We start from the raw sequence: 21491 nt of genomic DNA, 5'->3' as shown, positions 1-21491 counted from the left end.
AACTTCTATTTCCCCTGTTAGAATTTCATTGGAAAAAATTGAAGGATACGGAATACATGAAATTGAATGAATATGCATGTAATTGTTCCTTTTTCTTTAATTTCATGGAGCCTTAGATCTTAAATTTCAGTCACAGGGATTAGAGCCATGAATCATGAACACTAAGTTTACTTAGTACATAGCAAATTACTTTTAAAGCCCATTATTTTACAAAAACCGTTACATCTGATGTTACATCTGCCTGAATATTTTCCCTTCTTACTTTTCTCACCAATGTACAAATGATTCTGTCAGCCTGTAACCCCATTTGTGTGAGCAATTCAAGTGTGGGGGGGAAAAACAGAGCTGGAGGAAAAAAAAACACCTTAGCTTATAGTTCAAACATATGTGTTATTTTCACCTAATTAACAGTTTTTACAGAGCAGGTTCAGTGTTTGCAATTAGAGTCGGTGCAAGAAAGAGCTGGTACCATATGCTGGGGTTTCACCAGATAAACAACTCTTAAGCCCTTCTGGGATACCAGCTGATGAATATGAAGAGTGTGGATGTTTACTTAAACTAACAAGTGTTGGTAATGCCTAATCTGCAGAAGTGTAAGGATCAAATACTTAAGCAAAAGCCACCTCAGACAAGCATGTGCTTAAAATTTGTGCTGGTGGGAGATCCTTTATCTCAGTGCAGAGTATGAAGATGTCTGTCTAGAGATAAGCATGCCTGTCTGGGAAGGATGTTGGCCCAGGAGAGGCACTGCATTATGGTGACAAGGCAAACAGAAGCCATGCTGACTTGCATACTAGATTGCTTAAAAGAAACAGAAACTCGTGGAGCAAGAATGGGACTGGCACGATTTTGATCACAAACGGACAAGGAAGCAGGAGATCCTGCTCTGAGCTCCTCTCCATGTTTTCTCATTATCAACAAAAGTAGTAGTTGAATGCAAAAAACCCCAAAGTATTCCTGAAGCTTCCCCCCCAAACAAACTGTGCTGATTGAAATGAGCTTGAACCACATGAAATAAGTTTCATGTGCACCTGCTCTTCTGCATCCTGGCAGTGGAACTGCTGCTCCATCAAGGGATAATTGCAATTTGTCCAAACAACTTGAAATATGACATACCTCTTAAAAAACACTGCCTAAAATTCTCTGTTCCAAGCTTGTGTCACAGTTGACTGTCATTGCATTACAATAGACAGTTAAGTTCTCACATCCTTGAAAGCTCCTGGTCTGAGGCCAGTAAATCAGTAGAAAGTCTCTCATTGACTTCAGCAAGGGTTGGATCAAACCTAAAAAGACATGCTCTATCCCCTACCAGTTCCATCCCATTTGTCTTCCACACATCAAAGTAGAGTACCATCTGCTTTCCCAACCAGCTGTAGAAATGCCTGTGCTAAGAGCAACAACAACACAGCCACCCCTATAATTTAGTTATTGGTATCACGCATCATTTCTTCTTGTGCAGGGGAGGTGACATTCCTGGTGGACCAACCACTGAACCAGGTACTGTGAGCAAAGATATTCTCTTATCTTCCAAAGACACCAGAATTCATATGGCCATGGATTTGACCTAATGAAGATGATCTCTCTTTCTCAATCTGCACATGGGGAGAGCAGAAACAGTAACTTTTAATTCCGATAGAATTCCTCAGCTTGCATTTTTAGTAGAAAAAGTGCAATCAAAAGCACAGCTGATGGGTAAAGGATCTTGTTACATGGAGCAGAGAACATTTTGGCAGCCCCCATGTACTGCTATTAGCTGCCCCCCAATTGCTTCCAGTATTCTCCCTCCATAATCGATAAGAATGAGCTGCCAGAGTGGCTGCCCTTGTGAGCAGCTGCATCACCACTGTGGGTGCACAGCAGTTACTACTGAGCCTGAACTCAGGCCAAGCAGTGGGCTGGAGTTTGAAAGCACACCCACCTCCTTTGGTCCTCCCCTTTCAACCTGTGCATCCACCAAACCTGTCATCTCCAGCAGGAACGCCCCTGCACGGCACATGGGAAAGCAAATGAGAGCAGCTGCTCTGCACCTGGGACTGAAATCCTGGCAGATCTCATATGTTGCTTAATAATTTTGCATAGATCAACAGTTTTTGAATAGTGCACACTTCATTCTGTACAGCAGGTTTTTAAACTCTCATTGTACATTCATGGATCATTGCACCTTTTCTAAGCCACAGCAATTGTCTACATTGTTAAACCAAAATGTTAATGTCTTCCATGCTGTCCTTCCCTCTAGTTCACTGCATTTCAATGGGGGTTAAATGGTAAAAACACTCTAAAACTTCAAATATCCATTCACATCATTACAAGCTATACCTACTCTCATCTCCCTGCTCTCTCCATTTCCTGCTTCTCTTCATCAGTAGTGTTAAATCTACAGAGAAAATGAGCAGGGCCTTCTTCAATAAAACAATAGGGTATCACTAACTCTGTGGTGTTAAATGCTGCTGAGCTGCTGTTGAAATGGTCCCATGTTGTCCACGTGGAGCTCTGTGCATCTGTGTAATTGGTAATCCCCTCCACGAGCCTACTGCTCAGACCCTCATGATTTTCTGGTCTTTTGAACACACAGCACCTCAGTATATTATCTGTTTTTCCAAATCTGTGCTTTCCTGGACAAAGGGATTTCCTTTCAATCTTGCTTCTAACTCCTCGTCATTCCGTGTCAGACCTGAGTATAAATTACAGTTTGTATTTTGTACACAAGGGCTGTGACTGTCTCCTGTTACATCCCTCTCATTTGGCCTCCTTACAAAGCTGAGAGTGAGGTATGAGCTTTGGAATTGAACCTGCATGCAAAGATGAACCACAAGCAGGCATTTAGTTGTTTTCTTGTCAGTTCTCTGTTTTACCTGTTGACCCAAAGGATATATAAACTTTTGCTGACCTGAACATCCAATAGTTTCCCACTTACTCTTTTGGACTGGTAGCTTTTTGTTCTGGATTAGTCTAAAATGAGGAGGCTGTGACAAACTGTACAGGGCAAATTGTGCTTTTTACAATTACTTGTGGGGATTGGAGCCAACCACCTGCTTCAAAGCCCAGAGAGGTTAATTGCAGCTCTCTTTGCCTTGACCTGCATACTGGAGCACATCACGGTCAGCCTGCCCTCCTGCTTGCAGGCTGTCTCAAACAGCACTTTCTGGTTCTGTCAGGCAGTTGACAATAGATGGTGACAGACTGTTTTAAACAGGCTTGTTCTGTGCATTTTAGATGAGAGGGTGGCATTCTCGTTCTACTCACTGTGTAATGTTTGCAGGAGAGACTTAACAACCGTTTTCCTCTTTGTTCCCTCAAAAGCAGCAGCTCAAAAGAATTCTCTGTGTTAAGTCACCTGCTAATGCAGCTCTGCCCATGTTTCCTTGCCGTGGCAGAACTTGCCCCGTGGCAAACCTGTGCATTTTCTGATGTAAACAGGGATGCCCTCCCCAAACCCCAGCAGCAGGTCATACCAGTTCCCCTTCCAGCAGCATCATGAGCCACTTCTGGGAGTCAGAGCGTGGCTAGAAAAGTATGGAGGGGACTTTAAAGGAGAGAAAGTGAAGGGCAACATTTGTTATAGGCCATTGGCCAGAGCTGGCACCGAATCCCCAAAGCTCAGTGTGTGTTTCTCAATCCCTCTTTGCTTTGGAGCATCAGAGTCCTGTTAGCATGAAATCACAGCTCCCATGTGAGACCTGGAGGAAGTCAGTGTTCTTTCCTCAGCGTGCAGCAGGTCCCAAGTGAAATAGGAGTACTGGACATTTTCTATACACGCTCAAGGTTCTCATTTCCTTCAGCTGAACCAAATTTACGTTCAGGTAACGGTGGCTGTAAAGTTAGAGAATAAAACATGGCAGTAGTTAAATATGTGTGAGTGCAATAGAGGCTTCCTCTTTGAGCTTTAGTCTAGCCTGCTTTATCATGGGATTCAGGTGGATTCAGCTGGCTGCAGTTGTTTTCATCCTTACTTGTACAAACTTAATTTTCCTTTAAATTATATGGTTTGCTTGTACCTAGTAGAGTAAACCCAAATTCCACATAGAGAACCGACACAATAATGTCTCTCTTCAAGTTTTCCAACCTGGGTTGGATTATTTTCTGGAATATACACTTAATATACACTTAAGTGAATCAAGAGCTCTGAATGCTACACAAGACCACTGGGTGAACTATAGCATAGTTATGTATACTGATTTGTACTCACCTCTTGGTCAGTATATAAATGACCAAATGTCTCTGTCTAGACATATAATCTGTGAAATTTGTAAGCCTAGACTTATATTTTTATAGGTACAATTAATGCCCATCTTTCAGTTCCCTAATTTAGCACCTTTCTTGCCTGCTGTAAAGAAGACAAGAATATTTGAAGCAGCAAGAAGAGAATCTGAAATATTAGCTGTTGTCTTGTCAGATATTAGTTATTCCCCTGATCCGGTCTTGATGTTTATCCCTCCCTCTTTGAGTTTTCTTAATTATTTCTGTCTTGTATTAATTCTCACAAACTCCCTAGATGTAGGCTTTATGGTTTAGAATCTCAACTGCTCATTCAATTAATGGGCTTGCTTAATGTGCTTAAACTTTCCAGAGACACTTGTGACACATTACGAGGGGGAAAGAAAGATTCTGAATATGCTCCATCTCATTTGTGGTACTCCTGAGCCTGGAGTCCATTTTAAGCTCTATATCAGATTATCTAGATTTATTATTTTTTTATATTCCTGTACTCATTAAGCATTTACATGGAAGGAGTATTCTCTCCAGAAGAGTGACTTAGTTTCCTTTGCCTCTTCCCTCACCACCTGACTTAGCCCCTTTGTGAAGAAGCAATTGGTTGTAGTTTCAGTACATGGAGTAGGATCTGAGAAGCTGACTTGAAAATGGCAAATGTAGAAGTGCAGCTCTTTTATATATGAGTATTGCATATTTTTTGAGCAAAACAAAATGGCTGCTAGAGATTTTCTGTAATTTTTCTTGGCTCAGTAACCCCCAATTCCTGCTAATATCTGAAAAGATTTTGAGGTAGGTGTGCAGAGGGAAGCCAACCTGTGTTTCAGCATATTCCCCACTGAAGTCTACATGAGTTATCTCAGTAACTCCAGGAAACCAGAATTTAAACACTGGCTTAGCCAGGATCCCTGTGGATCCGAGTCCCAGTGCATTGTACAGCCTGACACAGAACACTCCTGACAAGAGAACAAAGTCCATTTCAGTAACACTACTGCATCTCATGAGCTGTGGGTTTAAAAGTCCACAGTACATGGACTCCATTAGAAACCATCCCCTCTCTCTCCCTCTCTCCCCAGCAGAATGTAAACCTGTATATAGATACCAGTACATGTACATGTGCATGTATATACATATATATGAGCACGTTGTACATGAATCTAAATGTGTGTATGTGTATATAATCTGAAAGTATACACACATTCATAAATATATTAGGAAACCCTACCTCAAGGAGAAGGAGTCTTATCTTTCCAGGGTGCAGGTTAAAGGTGTTGCCACCTCATGTTCTTTGTATAAATAAGATCTGTGCTCAGGACCTTCATTTTGTGCCAGGGGATCCCTGAAACAAAGAGGGCAGATGAGTTGTAGTATAGAGCCCACATGCTTGTTTTACCAGTGATTTCATAGAAAGACACAAAACAACTATGAATACATTTTGTTAAAACAATTACTGAGAAGTTCTAAAAGTTAATGCTCCTACTGCACTTCTGCTCATGAGCCATACGGGGATCTTTGTCTTTCAGCATTACAGTGCTCAAGGAAAAGGGAAAGGATTCTGGTTTATGGTTCTGAGTCAGTCTTTTTCTTACTAACATATGGCCCCATTTTTTTCCTGGTTCTTTAAGCAAGTTGTAAACATAAACGTTGATGCACATGGAGTTTGATTCATGAAGAGTTTAATTTGCCTAGTATAAAAGATTCACACAGGTTATATAACATCATTAAATTATTTTTGTAGTTTGAGTAGTATTCTTTGAGGAAAGCAGAACTCTTTCCCTGGGGTCCATTTATCACTGTTTGCTCCTAATTAGAAAACTGAAAATGCAATATGCATGACTTACATTTTCAGTGTTGTCTTTAGACTGATGTAGCATTCCTTGTGCTTCCTCAGGAACTTTTATTCATTTCCTAATTTTTTTTTTTATTTTTTTTTTAAGGTTTCTGACAGCTGTGACTCCATCTTCGTTAATGGCAAGGAAATGAAAAGCAAAGTGGATACTATTGTTAACTTCACTTATCAGCATTTTACCACCCAATTAGAAGTGACGGTCTGGGTTCCAAGGCTCCCGCTGCAGATAGAGATCTCTGATACAGAGCTTAGCCAGATCAAAGGCTGGAGGATACCTGTCACCTCCAATAAAAGGTATGCTTTCAGTATTAACTCAGTCCAGACACATGCCTCTGATTTTAGAACACAACGATTTTTAGAGTATTTCTCAGAATCTAAAATCTCCTGTTTGCCACTAGCTTTACAGTCTGCCTTTAGCCTTCATTAAAGCATCCAACAATGATATCAGTAGGTTACATTTTATCCTAATCTATACAGTTTAAAAGTCCATGGCTTTGCCTGGAGCGTTAATCAATTCCACACAATCTCAGGGAATCGTATCACACGCTCCGATGTGCAAAGCTGGGGAAAAGGACCTGGAACTCTCTCATTGGTATGTAACATCACTTGTGTGTGTGTGTGTGTGTGTGTGTGTGTGTGTGTGTGTGATGTTCAGCTCTGCCAGCACTCAAGTTTCTGTCTATGGTGATGAATAATAGGGCCAAGGAGGGAGTCAGGTCATGGGGGTTGGACAAGATGATCACTAAAGGGCTCTTCCAACCCAAACCATTCTGTGATTCTTTGGATAGTTATTCAGTCTCTGTGCAGATGCACTCTACAGCAGACCTGGCTGAAGCATTTTATTTAGCAGATATGAATTAAGCAAAAAGCAATTTGCTCTCCTATTGACAACCACGTTCTGATGAACGGATTCTACCAGGAAAAAGTGGATGGGGAAAAAGAAGGGAGAAGGGGGCAGGGATTTTGAGCTCTGTGCCCGTCATTCCCTCTTGAAAATACCCACTCTAGAATAACCATCATTTGGACAATTTGCAAGATTAAGAACTTCCAGGAACACTGCTATATTGCTGGATTTCAGGCGAAGTTGAAAAATATTACTGAAGAACAAGGTATGACACCAGCTCAGATTTATATTACAGTGAAAAAGCCTTTCTGGCAGCAGTAACTGCAGTGCTAAACACTGTGGCAGTTCTAGCTAAAGCACTCGATTGCCCAGGAGAACATCTCAGCTGTTGCAGAGCCTTAAAGAGACCAAACAGGACAGCAGGGGAATAGAATTGCCCAACACTTTATGTGGGCATAAAACTAAGGGCAATAGGACACAATTTGCAGGATATTCAGATAATGAGCTCCAGAGAGTGGGACTGACTTACCTCTTGATATGTGGATATTTTTTTTGGCTGTGACAGAAGAGGTGATGAAGATCTGGCACAAGAGAAATAAATGTGTTTGCTTCAGTGACAAAGGCAGCGTTGCCCTTTGTAGCAGGCAGAGCTGTGCTAGGTGAGGAATGAATGGATGCCAACTGCTTTAAGTTTCACTGAGCTTACCTGCTTCTGCCTGTAATGTGCCTGGTGCTGCACCACTCCTGTAGGCACAGGTCCTGCTAAAACCAGTGGGGATTTTGCTGAGTAAACAGCTGCAGGATTAGGCTGTTGGTGTTTATTACAGCAGTAAACGTTGAGCAGCAAGCTCGGTGAGTGAGACATTCAGCTGTGGCTGAGAGTCGTGGACATTCTGAAGTTAAACCCATTACAAACCATGCTGGAAATTTACCCCCTGGTTCTGATTTATTTGGCCAGCTGAAATAAAGATAATGGTCTGAGAGTCTGCTCTGTTTGCAACCTAGCAAGCTGTGCAGAGTTTTGAGGCAGAGCATTTGCTGCTGCTCGGGTTGCATCTGAACTGCTGGCACATCTTCAGCAGGCATTTTCCATGGAGGGAAAGCATGGACACCATGTCATTCCCTAGAACTGCGGCTGGTAGGTCATGACATTGTGTGTCAGCAGTCCACACCTATGTGAACGGGAAAGGTTTCAACTGGAAATTAATTATCTCTTGTTTTATTGACCATTCATGTGGATTTCTTTAACTTTGCAGGGTATTCTAAATCAATAGTCAGTCTAGGACCAGCATTAGTTGTGCTCAGTCTGACATTTACTTTGTACATAAGGTTTTTACATTTCCTTTATTTTTAGATTTGGATGGCTTTTTACCTGAGATTTAGTGGCTTTTCATGTTGGTTCTTTTTTATTATTACTATTTTTCTCTTTATTTTTTAATCTGCTTATTCCACCATCTCCTCCACGTTTCCCAATATCCTAAACAGGGGGGAGTTTTTTGATGAGTTTTTAAGTGGTGACCTGAAGCACACAAGACATTTGGACTACAGGAAGGAGCTGCAGGTTGTTTTCCTGAACCCTCATTCCAGGACAGAGCCAGAAGACCATATTCACTTCTTCTGAGCAATGGTGCAGCCTGGATTCTTCAGAGTGCCTGCCTGGTCTGTCTAATACAGTGTTAGTGCTGCAGAGTAAAGATGATGCCTTATGTGATACCTGAGTAGGTTTGAAAGAGAGCAAGCAGAGTGCTTTTGTCTTTGGAAAAAAATCAAAATTCAAGCATTTCCCAGCAGGTGGAAGCCATAGCATCACATTGCTCCAAATTCATTTTCATGTAAGAGGCAGTATTTGCAATTTGCATGAGGTTTTTGATATCTATCCTTGAGGGAAACCCATGGATTCTTTCAAAAGACCCTGCCAACAGGCTTAGGCAATCTTAACTTAGGTTCAGTCACACAGAGCCCACAGGTCAACTGAAACTGTATCACCATCCTCAGGTCTGGTCATGGAAGGACAGCAGGGTGGCTTCTTTGTTCCTCACTTCACCCAGACAGAACTATCTTCTGTTCTCCTCCTGTTCGCCAGGGTTGGTGTCCTCACACCACTGCTTGTATTCTCAGCAAGAACTAAATATTGCTATAAAGTCATTCATCAGTATACAGAGGTAAAATTTTGGAGTATTTTTTTTAGGGATTGTGCAGAGACACTTCAGCAATGCCCAAACTTCCCTTTATGTCCTCTGGCTCCCTGAGGCCTCGTTCCCACACACACAGAGTGTGGCTGTGCTGGTTCAGTTGTCTGAGGGGCTGAGCCAGATGGCAAAATAGAACTGGGTTTACAATAATCTTTTAAACGTTTTTATTGGTGCTGTTGACAAAAGAAATGCTTGTGAAACTCCTGCCTCAGCATGGCTGTTCTTCATCTGAATATAGCTGCTTCTAGTTCAGACCTGAGACAGTGTTTATATGCCCCAAATCACATCTGTTCTTTCCAGTCATGTTTGTTGATGCAATAAAATGTATTGCTTCTCCCTATAAACCTTGTCATGTTTGTAGTTGTAAAATACCTGTGATTAAAGACATGTTTGCTTATCTAACTCCTTGAGTAATTTCCACAAAGCAATGAATAAGACAAAAATTTTACAAATGCCCCACGCACAGTTCAGTTGGAACTGTGTTGGTTTTCAGCTGGTCTGAACTGCTGTAATAGCAGGAACTTGCTAGAGGAACAGAAAGGAAAAAACAGGCTGTTTTAATGCCAGAAGCTAGAAAAAAACCCTTGTCTCCCCTATGTAAGAGCTGTAATACAATTTACCAGATCGGTCTGCAAATATGTGGCAAATCTTTATTATTATCAAGAGGAGAACTTGATCTATGGTGAGTGCTACTGCAGATATGAAGAGCCTCCCTTGACAGATGAAAGTTGGCTCCACGGATCATCTCATGACTAATGCATGGTGCTTGAACCAGCATGGGCTGACAGAACTACTGCAGTGGGCTGCAAAAACCCACAGCCTCAGCAAACAATAGGTGTATATTTAAATTAAAGTCAAATATTAGAGTGTAGAAGAGGTCCAGGCAGACTCTGCTAGTCTAACAAGAACATTTATTTTGATTCCTCGTGCATCTGCAAAATAATTACCTTCGTCTTGAAGTTCCTGCACTAGCTCTGTGCACACATATTTACATGGGATGAGCGGCTCCGACTTGCATTAATAGGAATTGCAGGGCTGAAGTCTCCCAGAACAAGCTGGAAATTTAATTTCAGTACATATTTGCAACTGGGATAGCACATTGTTTTCAGGAGGGTCCCAGGGAGGCTGATATCACACAGTGTGACTTCAGATGTGCTTCACTATCAGGCACAGAGGTCACCAGGCTGTGACCAGCTCTTCTTTGGTCCTGTCTGGTACTCAAGACAAAAGCAATAAAAGTTTGCCTGAGTTAAAAGCAGGAAAAAGTAAACTGCTTTAGTTAAACCCCTGTGTGAGTGCTACCCCTCAGAAGAAAAGCCATACTTTAAGGTGAATTAAGTGAAACCGGATCCAAACCATTCCATTTGTGAGTAACAGCATCTGCACAAAGCTGGAACACACTGTAAATTCACTCCTTTAGTTAATTGACTTTAATGTCCTATGGAGATAAGGCCTCAGAGATTTTTGTTAATAGGTAGACTGTATTTTCAAGATCCGTAAAACACCAAATTGCATTTCTCCTTGAACTGTGAGTGGAGTTATGTGCAGCTTATTTCTGTAGCTTTCACTAAATCAACTTCTAGTGGTTTGCATTTTGTATCCTAAAGAGACTTTTTTTTTTTCATTTAGGGGTGTTCCAAATGTTTTTTAAATACATTACTCCTTTTAATGAGTATTTCAAATTCCAAATGAGCAAAACTGATTTCTTTAGGGTTTTTTTAACAGAAAATTAACATCTGGCCCGAGAATGTGATGCCTGGTTTGAGAGTGGAGCAAATTAAGAGAGACATACTTAAAGTGCTCACAGGCAGTGTCTATAATGTCGAGTTGACAGACCAGTGATTAGACCAGTGCTACCAGGCACCCTTGTAACAGGGCTGCTGGTTTAACTCAGCTCTCTGGCAAAGCCTTTCTCTGTGTGAAGTGTAAATTAAATATAATTCTGGCAACCTCGATTCACTCCAGAAAAGCCAAAAAAGCAAGAAACAAAGTAGAAGAATTCTGAGAGATATTCCTATTGCTGGACACTATTGTTTTACATACACAAAACCAAAGACCATTTACTTGAGGCTGAATATATATACTCAGCTAACAAGTGATGCATTGAAAATGTATTCCCAGCATATTAGATTCTGTAACACTGGGACTTTCTGTCATCTTGAAGAGCACAAGGGCTTTTCTTTGATACATTTTCAGTTTACTGTTTGCCAACTTTGTCTTAAAACAATTTATAACACAAGCAATTCTCTTTTATAATAGTTTTTCATAGCTGTTATTTCAAAGGAGAAGATAAAGGAACACAATAAACACAAAACTACCTCCAAAAATACTTTGAAAAATAAGAGACTTACCCTGTATTTCCCACCCTTGCTCTAGAGGCTTCAGGCCCAACAGGTAAAGGAGGAAGGAAAATTATTTCTAAGCAATGAATCCGCAGCATGGGAGCATAATGAGTAAAGGTGTGACCACCTACTGCTTAATACCTGACCTGGAAGAGATATGAGAATTCATGTATTTGTCCAAAGAATGAACAATAGCAAAAAAAAAAAAAAAGAAGATGGTAAACTGGGTCTTAAAGCAGACAAAATTCTGTGGGATGCGACAGCACTGCTGTCATGTACAAATCACCCTGATGCCTTCTCTGAGGTTTATGGAAAGCTGTTATACTGTCACAGGTTATATTTTGCAAGAAGGACAGATAGAAAACGTTAAAAGAAGTGTGTCTAATGGTGCAGTTGTTTCTGTGGGGTGAGTGCTGGTCTCAACCACTCTGGCACAGTGTTACCTGAGTAACCAATGTCCTGAGAGGGAACCTAAGTGCCCAGTTTGGTTTTTTGGAAGCTCCATGTGATCATTACATGACTAAACATACCAGACATTTGCATGAACTGTATGAGATTTAAGATCCCAAATCTTCGTTCACGAAGCCTAGCCATGATGATGAGATTTAAGATAAAATCATAATATATTTCTCAAGTGCAGAGGGCTTAATGAACCTATAAGACAGACATGTGGGAAGAGGTGGGGCAGCATTGCCTCAGAAGGGAACCCCAGAGCTGTTACAATAGATTTGGAGAGATGGGAGGTCCCACTCAAACAAAGAATTCACTAGAAGTGACAGTAGCTTTTAAATTGAACAGCACAAAAAAAAAAGCTCTACAAGCATCTCACCAAGATTTAGTAACCGACACATCCAAAACCCGGTTTCCTGTTTCCCACACAGCAGCAGATGATAACATTAATCTAATTGAGAACACCCTGCAGCTGAAGCTCTGCAGTGTTGTAGGGAGCTCATGGCAATGCAGATAATGACCATGGATCTATTTACAGGCCCACCCGTGACAGTGAGGAAGAAGAAGATGATGAGAAGAAAGGCAAAGGTTGTACCCTCCAGTACCAACATGCCATGGTGCGAGTTCTTACCCAGTTTGTAGCCGAATCCTCGGAGTTTGGAGGCCACCTGACCTACATGCTGGGCTCTGAGTGGCAGTTTGACATCACTGACCTTGTGGCTGATTTCATGAAGGTGGAAGAGCCTAAGGTTGCTAAACTTCAAGATGGGCGAGTTCTGGTTGGTCGTGAGCAAGGCATCACCACGGTCCAGGTACAGCCTGAGGTGTATCTGCAGCCTCTGTATTGAGAGTTCTGGGTGCTCACACACAAGAGATGCTTAGCTTAGAAAAGCAATTGACCTCAGAAAAAAAAAGAAAAAAAGCTTAAAAAAATGGACATGCTAAACATAAAAGGAAGTTTGAATGGGTTTTCATTGTGGCTATTTGTCCATAAAATACCTTTAAGTGATGCTTTTGAAGAGACTTATCTTTATTAGTGTAACTGGCAACACAGTGAGATTTTCTGACCAGTGAAACAGGTTATATGATGCACACAGCTAGCTTCTTTTAACTTAAGTGGGGCCATGTAAATGTAACTGTTAGGAAATTGTGCCAAAAATCTACATGCATCTTTATATACTTGGAAAAATTAGTCCCTATATATTTGCCAAATGGATCACAAAATGTGGACACAAAAATAATCTTCAGACACCTTTCAGAGTGTTCCTGTTCACCACCTGTCTCTCTTTCTAACTTCACTCACATTTCTTAATCAGAATAAAGGAACACAAGATTTGGGCTCTTCTTAGTAACAGCAAACATCTGTAATGTTCTGTTCCCACTGTTTCCTCTACAGTCTGCACAAAGAAACAGGTACTTTTAGGGCTCAGCTCCTTTCAGCCTAAAACAAATGTCACAAAGAGGTTAAGGGACTTATGCCCTTAAGTATTTTGAGTTGGAACCAGGTGATTCTGGCATCACTATAAAGGTATCTGTCTCTTTCTGAGCATGTTAGAAAGACAGTCTTAGAGGAACTGGCAGGAGTGCTTTGGCATTGAAAAATGCAGGCAGACACCCAGTGGGGTTTCCAAAGTTCTTTTGCAAATCCCACTTTCATTTCATTCAGATTCTCTGTCCCTAGAAAGGCAACAGGCCAAGTTCCTATCAGCCAGGCTTTGTACACTTATTTATCCCCCTGCTGAGTTTCAGTGTTAATCAGTGTCTTACACTCTGCCCTGTGCTGCACTGTGTTCACAGGGAGTTTTACAGACCACACAAAAATGACTTTTTTTTGAAAAACAAGTCCATTTAATTTATTCTATACTCCATTGTTGAGACAAAGCTGCAATTTTGAAGTTATTTGTTGCTTTATTAAATTATTTTTTAGATAAAGTAATTTAGCAGCAAATGACTGTAATGTCTTGGGGGAAACATCAGTTCTAGCTTACACACGGATGTGACAAACCCAAGATTAATCTGAAATGTTGTGCTGATTAGAGGGTAATCTTGCTCTACAACAGTTAGTTGCTATTTCATGCAAGGTATTTGCTTTCTCTTTCAAGGTTCTGTCCCCACTTTCGGATTCCATTTTGGCAGAGAAGACAGTGATAGTTTTAGATGACCGGGTAACCATTACAGATCTAGGAGTACAACTAGTTTCAGGCTTGTCTGTCTCCTTACAAATCAGCAAAGGAAATAAGAGAGCAATCGTTTCTACCACCTCTGCCTATGATATCCTTCACACTCCAAAACAGGTATGGTCCAAAATAGCATATAGGATTAATTAATGTGTTTACTGTGCTTTGTCAGAAGCGAGGGAAAAGTTACTTGCTGTAAATTTTAGAGAGCACATGCAATGTATGGCTGTGAAAAGCAGTCACTTCACATAGTGAAGGCTGTTTGTCTTCCTGACCCACTCCTATGGTGCAAGCACCTGTACAGAATGACCATTAAACTCTTCAGAACTAGTTTGGAGACCTTCACAGCACAGAAAAAATGATGGATGTGTCCAGGCATGCAAAATGCCACAGAAAGCATGCATGTGTCACTCAGGACACTTTTTCTATGGAAAAATACAGTCTAGTTGTGCAAACAGAGGTGGAAATCCCAGTCCTTAATAGTCTCACAAAGTCAGCTCAGCCAAAAGAACCTTTGGCTGCAGGTACAGAAGTTTTCATGACCTGCATTGCTTAAATCTGATCAGTTTGTGAGGGATTAAACAGCTTTCAGTGAAACCATAGAATAAATTCCACATCTTTTTTTATAGAATTGAGGTTTTACATCAGTAGCGAAAGCGTAACTGTATTTTTTGCACTAGCAATTTGTAGTGGGAAGACAAATTGTTTCGATCAAAACATACTTGAAAATTGTGGTTTTGTGAGTTTCTGTTGTTCCCAGAAAAGACTACAATCACTTTTGCATAGTACACATCTTGTATATTTGAAAGCATGACAAAAAGTATAAAGTATTGTACTGAGATGTGTTCTTAACCTCATTTGTTTGATGGGCTCTGCATGTTGTATTCCTCATGGCACTGGAACTGCAGCATTAGAGACGTTCCCCATTATAGGTCCTTTATGAAATTAATTAACCGGGACATTGGAAATATGATTATTTGCATCATGAGGTCCTGGCATTCAAAAGAGACTTCTCACTTCAGACTGAAAAAAAGAATTGTCAATTTTCTTTGTCAGCACCTTATATTAAATTTAGATGACTGTTTCTTTGGTAGTTCCTGAAGATGAGATAAATGCCTCAGTGGTCTAGAGAGCACAAATCTGCAAAAGAAATGAGAAGTGCTGTAGAAATTTTCATTTTCTTCTAAAAAAACTGAAATAACAAAAAATCCCAAAGTTAAACTCTGTGTTTATTTTGGCAGTGCCGAACAGACTTAAACAACTGAGCGTCTGATATGTTCTCTCTCTCACATTTTTTTCCTCATCCTCTTTTCCCCCAGGAAGCCATAGTCAGTGCTTGGATTCTGTTCAGTGATGGGTCAGTGACACCGTTAGATATCTATGACTCCAAGGACTTCTCCATCACCATCACTTCTCTGGATGAGATGGTCGTGTCTTCACACCAAAACCTTCAGTCCAACTGGCCTGTCGTGGTGGCAGAAGGGGACGGGCAAGGACCTCTGATTAAGATTGAAATGGTCATCAGCGAGCCCTGCCAGAAGACTAAGAGGAAGAGCATTTTGGCTGTTGGGAAAGGAAGTGTCAAAGTGAAGTTTGGTCAAAAAGATTCTGACCAAAAAGGAGGCACTAATGACATTGATGATGTGGAGAGGGATTTTAAAAGCCATGCAAGCAATTCTATAGAGAAAGCTGCAGAACAAGATAGGACAGCACAAGAATGGTCCAAAAACCATGAGGACATGTTCAGTCATGAGGACAATGCAAACAAAAGCACAACTTTCATGTCTCCCATTGATCAGGAGTCCCTGGAGGATGGGCAGCTCCAAAATAACCCAACTGCCTTCACAGGTTTCCCTACACAAGTAGAAATACCAGGAGAAAACAGTCCCAGTGATCTCTCATTGACTTCAAGAGGATTAACAGATTTGGAGATTGGCATGTACGCACTGCTGTGTGTTTTCTGCTTAGCAATCTTGGTCTTTTTGATTAACTGTGTGGCATTTGCTTGGAAGTACAGGCATAAAAGGTTTGCTGTGAGTGAGCAAGGCAACATCCCCCATTCCCATGACTGGGTCTGGCTCGGAAATGAGGTTGAACTGCTGGAAAACACAGTGGACATTTCACTCCCGTCGGAGGAGTGCACTACCATGATTGACAGAGGAATGCAGTTTGAAGAAAGCAACTTCCTCCTTAATGGGAGTTCTCAGAAGACTCTTCATAATCATATCCTCAGATCTTCTGAGTACCTTTGTGAAAAAGAAGTTAAAAGTGAACCTATAAATCCTTCTGGGCCAAAGCAGAAGAGAGTAAAGTTCACTTCATATACAACAATACTGCCGGAGGATGGAGGCCCCTACACCAACTCAATTCTATTTGACAGTGATGATAATATTAAATGGGTATGCCAAGATATGAATCTTGGTGATTCCAAGGAACTTAGGGACTATATGGAAAGACTGCAAGACAATATGTAAAACTACTTTCTTATGTTTGTAATCACCTTTATGCCTTCTGTTTATGGATGGTGGAGCGGTCAGACCAGTCAGCAATAGGAACAAGACAGTCCGACCTTGGAGTTACTGAGATGATAACCTGATATCAGTGAGCAGGTACAAGAGGCTGGCTGAGTTAATCCTGTTTCACCACAAACCAGGATGTGCCCCTAAAACAGCTACCTGTAGGTGTTGGAGGTGTCCCACACGATGGCTGTTTTTGTATACTGCCTGGTACTAGCAAAACGCTAATACAACTACGCTCAGACTCAGAGGAGACTTCATTTGTTTGTCATCTCCCATGATAAATGGTAAATCGGAAAAGGAAGGGATATTTGTTGGCATTGATTTTTCTAGTCGTCGTCCTTTGTAAAGCACAGTGGACATTTCTTGCTTACAGCCTGAAACGAGGCTTACAGAAAAAGGGATCGGAATGAATCTAATTTTATTGCCTATGTGCAATGCAGCCAAGAAGTCTTATTATTTTTTACAGATATAAACCCCCCCCATGTGGTTAATTTCATCTTCTATTGTTCATGAATTTCATTTGACTTAGGGAACATTAAATATTTTCTTTGAAGGGGTTTGTTTTCTTTTTTGTTGTACCAAAGTGTAGTACAGTAATATTTATAATGATTTGAGTTTTCTATTCATCTGCATCAGCCCCTAGAGATACCTCCTTCATCACTGATTATCTTTCTCCTTTCCATATGGGTATATGGGTCGTTAGTATTTGAAATATAGAAAGGTATTAGAACTCTTACTGGGAAAGGGTTGTATCTTCTTACAGGGAACTGTAAATATAATAATAAACCCTGGAAAATAAAAATCAAGGAGTAGCCCTGGGTTCACTTTCGTCATTGCTAATATGAAAAAGTAACCTGCAACAAAACAACACATACTTCAAAGGGAAATGCTTTGCTGAAACAGCAGCTTGGTTGACAATACACGTTATTATCTGAATGAGAAAGTCAAATGTGGTATTGAAATGCATGGAATAGGAAGGACGCTTCCTAGGAAATAAGCAAAGCTTGGATCCACTGTTACTCTGTACTAGTTAATACACTAGTTAATACAGGACAGAGAAGTTCATGCTCAACAGCTAATGCCCCAGACCTTGTCTAAAACATCTCTGGCCATAAAGCCATTAAAGAATAAAACTTTACACCATGTTTCATTAAAAGCAAAGAAAGAAAGAAAGGACACACTGGGCACACTGGGACTGTGGTCACACAAGTGACTTAGCAATTTTAACAAGGGAAACATGCCAAGGATTCAAAGCTGCCATTTCATATGCATTATATGTATTTTTTTTACTGAAAGGGTGACTGAAACATGTTGGAAGTTACAATTAGGAAAAAACTAATCTACAGAATAATTAAAAAAATCAATAAAGCACATGTTCTTGTGACGGGTCATGTGCAATAAACACAAGATCCAAATTACAACTGCCTTCCCTACTATAGTTCCCACCTCTAGATCAAAGCAGCATTTGAATTTATAATTCAGTCATGATATTAGAACAAACCAGACAACTTAACTATGGGAAACTCTGCACTTGGATCTTAAACTGGAAACATGTTTAAGGTAACTACTGGAAAATACAAGAATTTTAACGTTGAGACTAGAGAGTGAGGACATCAGGCTTATATAAGTGATTAGAGACTTATGTTTGCTGGCACTGAACTGCATAGGGAGGGGATGGCATCTGTTATAATCTAATTTTAAGGAAAGAAAATAATAGAGCACAGACATGCTTCTGTTTCATAAGGGATGCGTCAAATGAAGTCTTGGGTTGTTTAACAAATGTTCTCTTCCCTTTAAATCCTCCAGATCTCATAAGGAAATACGAATTCCTACAATGATCCTTATGACTAAAAACACAAAAAATCCCCTTTTAGAAGTTGACTTCTCTTCCCAACATTTTTATTTTGTATTTGGCCCAACCATGGGGCAGGACCGAAAAAATCATTTACTACTGTTTGCACAATATAGTACAAATTGACCACAATTAAATTCAGTATGAAAATCAGAGGAACCAGCTTGCTGATAGTAGCTGCAGAGGGCAAACAGCACAGCTATTTCCTGACTGCATATCCCTCAGGTTAACAGTGATCTCCCAGCAGTGTACAGGGCTGCCTGACCTGTTTCTGCTCTGCGGCCCCTGTTCTGCTGAGGGCACCAGCAGCTGCTGAATTCGGTCCCTGCTCGGTGCCACAGAAGTTCACTGAGTGCCGAGGGACTCACAGGTGTCCTTGGCTGCTCCTCTGACTCAGCCACAGGTAACAGAAGTCAACAACTTTACTTGTTCAGAAAATTTCCCTTCCAGAGCTATGGCTCGAAAGACAGAGGGTCCCTAAGTCCGGGTTTTCTCCGCTGTCACATTGGGGTGTCCCTGGGCTTGTACCTGAGGTCTAATCCCTGGTGGTCCATGGTGCCTGCACGTGGCTCTGCATTCAGGGTGCACCCTGGCAGAAGGACAAAGGCCAGACCCACGTGCAGTGTGGGCACTGCTGGAAGCCACCAAAGGACACCTCAGGCCTTTTCAGCATTTACTTGCCACAGGCTCCCAAACCCCTGTGCTCCCGGTGTCTGACTGAGCACATCCTAAAGCACACTGTGGGGCAGGGTGTGACAGGTAACTGGGCTCTGTGTTCTGTTGGCATCGAGTGGTGAAGTCCTAGTTCAGTACAGCATCTGTCAGCAGGGTTGTGAAGTTCTTCAGTGAAGTTCTTGAGTGGCTCAGTGGCTGAATTCAGGGTGTTTTTGGAGTCAAATCTTTTTCAGACATAGGTATCATACTATCCCAAAGTTAAATGATAATTACAGCCCATCAGAAAGGAGTACAGCCACTACTGGTGATCAGTTAAACAATGGAATTGGATACAGCTGTCCAGTAAAAGACCCATCCCCAAATCTTAAAAAAAAAAAATCTGCAGGTTCATAAACCTTTCTTTTTCTTTTTATGTCATGTTGTTACATGAAAGTTCTTCCACAGAAAAATGGCAATACTAAAAAAGAAAACAAGTGGGAAGAGAGAATTCTATTCTCAGTAAAACTGGTATAACATCAATGAAGTGGAGTTATTTTGGATTTATCCTGGCTTGAGTGCTTATGCTACATCTCAAGAAATCAAAAGCAAAAGAATTTATATGAATATATTTGATGCAAAATAGTTCTGAGTCAATCAGTTCTTTTTAAAATTAAATATCTCAAATTTTAATTTCAAAATGATGGCATACTTTTAGCAAATTTAATTTAAAATTATTTTAAAACCCCCACAATTTTTCCATTTACCTAAATATTTTTCAATTACACTGTTAAATAAAATATTCATGGAGTATCTAATATTCCACTTTGCTGTTAAATGAACAGCATTTACACATTGATAAAAGAGTCTCTGCTTTTGAGAGAACAAAGCAATGGTAGCCAAATGATCAAAAGGCACAAAAAGGTATGCATTTAAGTATGTATGCAGGAAAGTAGAATTGTCTAAAAACCAGAAACTGTACTGTCAGATAAACTAGAATTTTGCTTCAGTAGGTGCCTAGGAAAGCAATACTTGTAATTTAATACCAAACAAACATCTTATCTTACTTATGGCACGTATAAAGAAGACTGTGTGAATGACTTTCCTTGCCTACTCTCAAGGAAAGACAGTGTGTAGTATGAATATATATACCAGGAGACATCCAGGAACAGTCCTGGAAGCAATGGATTAATGGAATCTGAGGAGTTTGCAAACGTTAAAAATAAAGCTGATGCCAGGCCCTCAACTCCTGCAGTCAGAGCTGAGTGACACGTGGCAGCTGAGCCCTGGCATGCAGAGAACAGAGAAGCAAGAGCTGGCAGTTCTCATTTGTGCAGAACTTTTCCTTTTATTTGACCATCACACCCAGCCCAGCTCCTTGGGGCTTGTCTGCGCCTTCCTTCTCATTGAAATAAGAACTTAGGAACCACTGCCCTGCTCTCCTCTTGCTGTAGAACACACAGATTATTGTTTTGAGCTGCTGTTTCTTAATTCATACTGAGGAATGTACAAGAAGATCTTACAGCCATATGACACAGTACAAAGAGTCCATTACACAATGGAAAAAACCCTTGTATTTCAAGGTAGAAACCCCTATGAATGAAATACCAGTTTTTCATAGCGGATATGCTCTTTTATGAAGTATAAATCATGTGCACTACATTGAAATACACTATAGTGTATTGTGAAATGCATACATTAATTGCTGAATCTATAACACTGAATATGTATATACATCACACCCGAGATATTTATACAATATAATAAGTCTTAGATGTATAACATAATGAATTCTGTACAAAATAAACAGTAAGTTAAGACAATGAAAGACAACTTTTATATCTGTGTAATTTGTATGCTCTTTAAGTTGTTCAAGCTTCAGTTTTCATCTTTAAATGTACCCTTTAAAAAAACTACTTACTTTCCATAGGCAGATGTCTGAAATAAAGACTACAGTCTTCAGAAAAGAAGCAAATGAAAGACTGAAAGAAACAGATTTTGCTGGAGAAATAAACATAATGTTCATGTGTTTGTTTTTTTTTTAAAAAACTGACTAAACCATTTTGTGTTTATACTGGTCAGGGTGATCTGCTGGTTGGGTTGAGGGTGATGTGCCCCTGCCAGGTGAACAGTAAACCAGCAGAATCACCAGTGTGTGGATTGCTCCTGTGACTCCTTGCTCAGAGCAACACAGATGACTGGATTATACAGTCCAAGGGTTTGACCCCAAGTTCCCTACAAAGGGTGCTCCAGCCCTGTTGCTGAGGTGAGTGATCCTTTCCCAGCACCAAATGTGAAGAGCAGAGGAAGATACTAAATGACCAGTCTTGCAAAGAACAGTAGAACACATTTGGATTTACAGGGAAGTGTAACCAACTAATTCCGTCCCTTTAACTCTCCAGTGTG

General features: G+C 40.6%; 1 protein-coding gene across 6 annotated transcripts in view; it reads left to right on the top strand.

The window, feature by feature from the left end:
- LOC113951318 (transmembrane protein 132B-like) overlaps nucleotides 1-21108 on the top strand; it is a 230497-nt gene extending 209389 nt beyond the window's left edge. For all 6 annotated transcript variants that reach the window (XM_027652173.1, XM_027652178.1, XM_027652176.1 and 3 more), the window contains 4 exons: nucleotides 6147-6352; nucleotides 12425-12698; nucleotides 13989-14180; nucleotides 15383-21108. In XM_027652173.1, coding sequence (XP_027507974.1) covers nucleotides 6147-6352; nucleotides 12425-12698; nucleotides 13989-14180; nucleotides 15383-16537 — 1827 coding nt within the window. In that variant the 3' untranslated portion in view covers nucleotides 16538-21108. The remainder of the gene's footprint in view (nucleotides 1-6146; nucleotides 6353-12424; nucleotides 12699-13988; nucleotides 14181-15382) is intronic.
- Nucleotides 21109-21491: the final 383 nt, after the last annotated feature.

Source organism: Corapipo altera, unplaced genomic scaffold (genome assembly GCF_003945725.1).
Source record: "Corapipo altera isolate COAL_440 unplaced genomic scaffold, ASM394572v1 67, whole genome shotgun sequence".
NCBI lineage: Eukaryota > Metazoa > Chordata > Aves > Passeriformes > Pipridae > Corapipo > Corapipo altera.
This window is presented reverse-complemented; position numbering and strand designations above follow the sequence as displayed.